Source organism: Nestor notabilis, unplaced genomic scaffold, assembly GCF_000696875.1.
Source record: "Nestor notabilis isolate BGI_N333 unplaced genomic scaffold, ASM69687v1 scaffold22001, whole genome shotgun sequence".
Lineage (NCBI taxonomy): Eukaryota > Metazoa > Chordata > Aves > Psittaciformes > Psittacidae > Nestor > Nestor notabilis.
The window spans coordinates 1-7755 of NW_009913771.1; the positions used below are offsets into that span (position 1 = coordinate 1).

General features: G+C 42.7%; 1 protein-coding gene across 1 annotated transcript; it reads left to right on the plus strand.

Annotated features, from left to right (window-relative positions):
• Positions 1-1367: 1367 nt before the first annotated feature.
• On the plus strand, positions 1368-6682 carry LOC104412598 (transcription factor AP-2-delta-like; the record flags this gene model as incomplete). Its single annotated transcript, XM_010023354.1, has 3 exons — positions 1368-1406; positions 2343-2840; positions 6622-6682. Coding segments are annotated over exons 1-3 (598 nt in total), but the record flags the coding sequence as incomplete, so codon positions are not given.
• Between the last annotated feature and the right edge of the window lie 1073 nt (positions 6683-7755).

The window sequence follows — 7755 nt, forward strand, 5'->3', positions numbered from 1 at the left end:
CGGCTGGGGAAGCCAGCCATCAGCACAGCCACCCCGCCGGGAAATGCCATCATCTGGGCTGACATCGTCCCGGGGGGCGTAGGGACCCCCCGGCTGGAGCTCCCCATCACCTCGAGGGCTGGAGAGCCACGAGTGGTGGGGCAGAAGGACCGGGGTGGACAGAGAGAGCTTATCCCCGAGTGGGTGACACCGCGGACCGGTGTCCCCAAAGAAATGAATACAGAAATAACGTACCCCTCCAGCTTCGCACCCCAGGGCTGCGCAGCCCCCCTGCACTTCCACCACCACCATACATCGGCACTTGGAAATGTCGAAACAGCTACCAGTGGTCCTTAGCTCATGCGTCCCCTTCCCTATTTTCCTTTCTCCTTTTACAGATGTAATTCCATAGATCTATATGTATTTTCTGTATAATTCCATATGTCACTGCAGTGATACTTTGTGGTCTCACCCTAGTTTTATGTTTGAAAAAGCTATTTAAAGAAGCCTGTAAAATAGCATATTAGGAAGCTTTAAAAGCAGGTTGGAGTGTGGGGTGGACTTAAATTCGATGTAAATGCAAGGGTAAAAAAAAAAAAAATCAAAACCCAAAACAAACCACATCGTTTTCATTTAGGAAAAAAAAAATTACAGTTAAACAGACACACATACAAATGTGCAATCTTAGATTCTGGTCAGTATTTAAAAGCAGTATAATCAACAGGAAGGAGCACTTACCTATTGAAAAGGATGGTTTAATGATATATATTAATATATATTAGCTTTATGTCTTCCCAATAAAATGTACACAAAATACCCCCTTCGATCAGATTAGCTCCCATATTAGCCTGGGTAGGAAAAAGCATTCTAAAGAGTGGAGGAAAAAATGTATAAAAATGTTGAAAGAACCTACAGTTCCTTATTAGGCGAAGATACAATATTTATTCCTTGTCTCCTGGGATGAAGCTCCTCTATCTATTGTCCTCCCAGTTCTCAGTGCTGATGCTTAATTTTCAAAACTTCTATATTACCAAGGGACCTACGACATCAGCCAAAGAAATACCCAGCAAGTACAAAATCTGATCCAGGGAGCAGCTTTTGTGCAGAGGGAAAATTTTGTTCCTACAGGTTTTTAAGGAGGTGCATGGAAAAGCGAGAGATCTGATCTATGCAGATACATTGCAAATTCTCTCTCTCTGTAGAGATTTTTTCTAAAAAAAATTTGGGGAAATACACGAACTTTGGATTTTTTAAATTTTTCCTTTTTTTTCTTTTTTTTTTCTCCTTTTTTTTTTTTTTTTTTTTTTTATTTGGAGAGGGGAATTTTATCCAGAGGGTTTGTGGGGTTTTTTTCCTTTTTTTTTTTTTTTTTTTCGGAGAACCAAAAAATGTCAACTACCTTTCCAGGTCTCGTCCACGATGCAGAGGTATTTTGTGTGTGTGAGTGTGTGCGGATGTGTGTGTGTGCGCGCGTGTGTGGATGTGTGTGCGCGCGTGTGTGCATATGTGTCTGTGGATGTGCCTGTGTGGTTGTTTCCATCTTTTTTTTTTTTTTTAAATCCATATTGGACCGTTACATTTAATTATAATCCGGCTTCAGAGATAACTTAAAGAAGTATAGAGAGAAAATTCGTTATGACATCTGTCGCCAGAAAGGGCAACTCATTACCACGTTAAAACCGTTGCCAGAACGAAAATCAGAATAATACCCCTAATAATATAATGAAGTGGAGAGAAATCACCACCAGCTCGCCAGGAATGGGGAGTTCTCACTAAAAAGCAGGACTCTCCTTTCTTTCGAAACGCAGGAAAAGGAGGGGGGGGGGAGAATTTTGGATCTGATTCGTTATTTTAAAAAGAAAGAAAAATAGGGGTTCAAAAAAAAAAAAAAAAGAAGGGAAGGAAGGAAGAAAGGAACAAGCAGGCGGCAAAGCTTTCTCAATGTGTAACGCTGTAACATAGGGACGGGACTTGTGTGTATTCTCGGTAGTTTCCTCTGTTTGATGACTTTTTTTGTGTGTCAGCCCCAGATATTACAGCTGTGATCAGGAGGTGGATGGATAGACGGATGGCTGGACAGACAGATAAATAGAGAGGTGTTTTTTTTTTATTTCAGTGCCTGGATTCCTTTCGCTTGACGGTATTAAGGGCAGGCTGGGCTATTTATGATTTTTTGAACAGACCTTTATGGCACCAGCCCAAGGTAGGAAAGGCTCTTTTGTTGCTGGGGTTGCCACTCGCAGGCTGAGAGGCTTCTGCAGGGGGAGAAGCTATGCAGGACAGCGTGCTTGGAAGACCCGTACCCGGGGGTTTCAATGACAAACCTCCAGTTTTGGGGTCTTCTTTTCACTTCTTCCTTTCAGATACGTCATGACGGATCAAACAGTTACCGTTTGATGCAGCTTGGATGCCTGGAGTCTGTGGCCAACTCGACCGTCGCCTACTCCTCCTCATCTCCTCTCACTTACTCCACCACGGGCACCGAGTTCGCCTCCCCGTACTTCTCCACTAACCACCAGTATACCCCACTGCACCACCAGTCCTTCCACTACGAGTTCCAACACAGCCACCCGGCAGTCAACCCCGACGCTTACTCCTTGAACTCTCTCCATCACTCCCAGCAATACTACCAGCAGATCCACCATGGGGAACCCACTGATTTCATCAACCTGCACAATGCGCGGGCGCTCAAGTCCTCTTGCTTGGACGAGCAGAGGAGAGAGCTGGGGTGCTTAGATGCTTACCGCCGCCACGACCTGTCTCTTATGAGCCATGGATCCCAATATGGGATGCATCCAGATCAAAGACTCCTGCCAGGACCAAGCCTCGGGCTTGCAGCCTCGGGAGCAGACGATTTGCAGGTAAATAGCATGCGATCTCCTTTCGAGGCACCTTCTTCTCCCCTCCCCCTGCCCTGGTCCCCCCCTCACCCTCCCCGTTTTCCTCTGCTCAGAATAGCTCATACAAAGGAGGGAAGATTCAGCCAAAACCCGACCCGGAGCACGTCTCCTCCAGGATAGTAGCAACAAAAAATATGTGGGGAAAAAAGGCAAGTTGTCTTTCTTGGCCCCCCAAAAAACACACAGAAAAACCCCAAGCCCAAGCAAACAAAAAATCCAAACAAAAAACCCAACCCAAACAACCTGTAAAACAAAAAACTCGAGCCTGATTTCCCCGCATGGATCGTGTCTCCGTTGTGGCTGAGATCTTGGGACTCGCCCGAAGGTCTTGGGGTGCGTGTGCCAGCCCTCACCCAAGTCCACAGCAACCAAAATGCCAACCAAACCCAACTCAACCCAAACCCAATCCATCTTCTTTCTTTTCCTAAACTTTTCCTTTCTTTCGGCTGCTTAAACAGTTCGCCCCGACAGAGCAGGTAAATGTGTTAAGGAAGGGGGGGAGTAGGAAAAAGAGGGAAGAAGGAAAAAAAAAAAAAAAGAAAAGGCAGGGCAAATAAATAAATCTGTTTTCCGACATACATACAAAGGCAAACCTTCTGCTGGACTCCGAGGCATGAGGCAGGGAAGAAACAAACGGGAGTAAACGTTCGTCAGAAATATTCAGTATGACAAATATCCCTGGCGATATCCGATCTAGATGTTATTAGGGAGAGAGGTACAAGCAGATAACGCTGAATTCATCTATCTGTGTGCCTAATCAGTCATCTATTCCCCCCAGCCGGCATCTGGAGCCACTAAAAAAATATAATCTATTTCTATGTATCAAAACCTCGGCTTTATCCGCTCTGAAATCCTTTCCCCTGCACTAAAAATTCACCTCTGGTAAATTAAGCTGGTTGCTTAAATGAAATTTGTTTCCGAAATTGCAAACAACGCCCTCCTGTATCTAACACCCATTACGGGAAGTCCCGCAAATCAGAAGCAAACCTTCCTTCTCCAGACGAGCTGAGGAGCTAAAGGCTTCCCTTCCCGCCAGCGGGGAGAGGCTAGCGGGACCGTATTTACTGTACTTACTTTTCCCCCAAATCTCTCTCCCGATCTTACAAAGCTCCCTATGTTGGTCTTTCCAAATAGATGTAGTGGTCAAAGGCTCGTAAAAAAAAAAAAAAAAAAAAAAAAAAAAAAAAAAAAAAAAAAAAAAAAAAAAAAACAACAAGGTAAAAGGCCCAAAAAAAAAAAAAAAAAAAAAAAAAAAAAAGAAAAGAAAAATAAAAAAATCAAAAACCAAAAATACCCGAAGTTTGTAAAACTAAGAAGGTTTATTTTCTTAACTTAAACACACACACAAAACAAAACAACAACAAAAAAAAAAGGAAAAGAAAAATTAAAAAAAAATCTATTTATATCGGAGAAAAGAAATCTTCCCCTCCTCCCCGTTTTTTTTTTTTTTTTTTTTAAGAAGAAAAATAACCCAACAACCCAGCAACAAAGAACTTTATCTTTTCTATCTCTGAGGAGGAAATCCTAACTATTTAAAGCTAGCTTTCTCCATTAGAATTCACTATACCATTTTATCCTCTCTGGCCATTTTTTGTTTACATTTTTCACAAGGATCTCCTTATGTTACCCCCCTCAGAAAAAAAAACCCAAAAAAACCCAACAACCTGCCATTCATTGCTCAGCCCAACTAAAACCTATTTACTCCTTTTTATAACCACGTCTGCTGCTGATTTTTTTGTATCTGTACAAATTTTTTTTCTTTGGCAGGCACAAAGCCTTGTATTTTTCAAAAGAGGGGATTAGGAACGTTTGCAAGACAGCAGACAATGCCTAAATCCCGGGCAAAAAAGCACCATAGTTTATCCAATTTTCGACTTAGTGCCATTCAACTGGTCATTTATGCAATGTCATCCGACCAAACAACATGTTTCCCTTTAAGGAAAAAAAAAAAAAAAGAAAAAAGAGGTTAGTTAAGCTGCTACAGGGATATTCCTTTTTTATTTATTTAAAGAAGAAAGAAATTAACAGCTTTTATTTGCAAAATATTAATTTTTCGATCACATTTTTTCGAAAGTGAAAGACTTGGCTCTTTGTATCTCATCTTTGCTTTATTTTCCCTCCTCACTCTTTCTCCAAGCAGAAGAGGGAGTGTACTGAGGAATCGAAAAGACTGAGCAGTGAGAAATTGAAAGCACTCATATTTGTCGTTCTGATTTAGATGATTCCGAACAAGCTTGGACTCTTGCGAATATCACCTTGTGCTTAGAGGGAAGCGTTTTGGTGGCGAATAGAAACAGGACTGTCAACAAACACTTTTAAACCCAAATTGTGGTCTACCCAGTCCCCTTAGTCTTTCTTTTTAAAACGTTCATCAGCATATGCCTCATTTCAAATGCAACAAATGTAAATATACTTTTCCCTGCACAGAATTTTAAGTGAATGTCCAATAGTTTCGAGGGCGGTTTAAGTCAGCCTAACAGATGCAAACAGTCTTGGAGCTGGAGTGGCATCTTTCAGTGCCCTAAAAAGATTTTCCATGGGCAACAAAGAAAACTGTCACACCTTTTCCCATCACCGCTTTAATTTATGCTCAGTCGCCAAGTTTTTTTCATATTGATTTCATAATCACTTTAAGGCAGAACACTTAAAATAAAAAAGAGCCTTGAAAAGGAAGGTCTTACAGGGCCAGGGCCAATATGGTGAAAGTGGGGGAGAGAGCCAGGACTGTAAAGATTGTTTTGTAAAGTGGGGTTTTTATTATGCACCGACTCTCTCCGCATTTACTTAACTCTTCACGGGCTGTTGAATAGGTTAACACCCTTAAAGGCCTCTTTCATGTCCAATACCTCGTTTGTTTGTAGAGGAAAATGCGTCTTTAACACATTTCCACTGGGCAAAGATTTAGGTTTGGTTTGTTGTGTTTTTTTAACCCCAACATAAGGAAAAACCCAAAGAAAACCCAACCCTTTCAAGTCTTTTATCATTTCAATAAAAATATTTATTAAGGAGGGCGAAGATCCCCAGATAATCAGACTTGTAACAGGAGAATAAAGAAGTGAGATCTCTTCGGATGTGCACCAGAAGCCTCGGGCAGGTTTTTGGATGGTTCTTCGCCCCATGCGCACACATGGGTGCCTGCATGTGTGTGTGCACAGATGCATATTCACCCCCACCTATATGCGGACACACTCATTGTTACAACACCCTTACGACTCTCTGTAGCCGGCAAAGCCCAATAGGTCCTCTGTTGTTTGTGTTCTTTGTCTACTTCTGTGAGCACTTTGTAAGTTGTTGTCTACGCGTCATGAAACATTAATATTAATTTAGCTGTATGTGTATACATAAATATACAGCTAAACATACAAAAATACTATATAAAAGTGTATTTTTACCTTTGTGTGTGGAACTGTAGAGCAAGAACACCCTTTCCGCAGAAGGGCGTTTTTGTCTCTCTATCCTGCCACGGAACTGTGGCTCTAAGTCCCTAGTTGAGGAGAAACTCGTATTTAAATGGCAATAGAAGTGTTAATTATTCCACATTTCTGGGGTTAGAGGCAGGCTGCAGGATGGCGGTGGGACATCCCCGGGGCACTTGAGGTCCATGAGAGTAACTGTGGTTTTCCACCTCAGCTTAGCTATTGTTCCTGAGCCAATCGTGTAACAAAGCAAAAAACTGTGATCTCTCGGTGGGTTTCTGATTTCTTTCTCTCCTTTCTCTCTTTTTTCTCCCTCATTACTTAAGAGCTCAGTGGAGGCCCAGTGTGGACTTGTACTGAACGGGCAAGGAGGTGTGATAAGAAGAGGTAAGAGGTTACAAATACTTGCATCCATCCGCTTTTGTTAACATAACCCTCTCTCTCTCCTTATCCCACTGTTTAGCATAGTTTGGGTTTATTACCAAAAGAGTGACGATTTACTGCCGAAACAGTGATAATTTGATGTTTGACAGAAGTAGGTTCAAAGTACCTTAAAGCACTTCACATTTCTCACTTCATTTGCACTTTACAAATTATCTGCTCCTCGTATGCTCCTGATGAACCCAGAGATTTCTTGACTCGTTTTTTCATTCCCCGTTTAACTGAGTTGATACCTGGGAGTTTGAAAAGCGTGTTCTCTGGTGCCGGGCTGTTAAATCCTCAGTTTGATCTCGAGCGGGGAAAGGAGGGAGTTTTTTTTGGAAATGTGGTTTAGGTAGCGCCACAGACTGGTGTGGAACCCGCTTTTGAGTGTCACTTCATACGATAACCATCTGTCAATGTAAATATCTAACGTCAAAGTTAGGGGAAAGATTCGAAACTCTTGTTAAATACGCATTTCTTCAGCATTGCAAAATCTGAGTGTTCTGGGGAGTTTGTTATTACCGTCATTTACCCTGAAGAGAAACAAAAGTCCTCTAAAGGCCTAACGTAGGAGCACATTCTTCTTACAAGCTGACACACGTTTTCATTCACAGTAGAAAACGAATAATGTAGTCAGAGAGGACGCAATTCACGACTCAGCCTCTTGGAATGCACATTTCTTGTCCCGTTATTGCCTTTCTGTATTCACTATATCAGCTATGAAAAGCAGATGTTTAGGAGGTATTTTAGGCGGTGTCATATTATTTTGTCAGCTGGTCTGAGCCATCACCTCCTTAGACAAGCTTTACACTGAAACATCAGTCACACAAGACCGTAATGGGCAGGGACCGACCGTATGCTGGCTCACACGCTGATATGACCGAGGCGGGGAGGTTTCGGGGTTCTCTCTCCCCACACCGGCTCAGCCCAGGCTTTGTTCGGCTGCTCCGCGAAGCTGCCGGCTGGGCTGGGGCCGTGCTGGCGGCGGCGGCGCGGTGGTGCTGAATGGACAGCTCCTCTCTGCCCGGCCCCGCCTC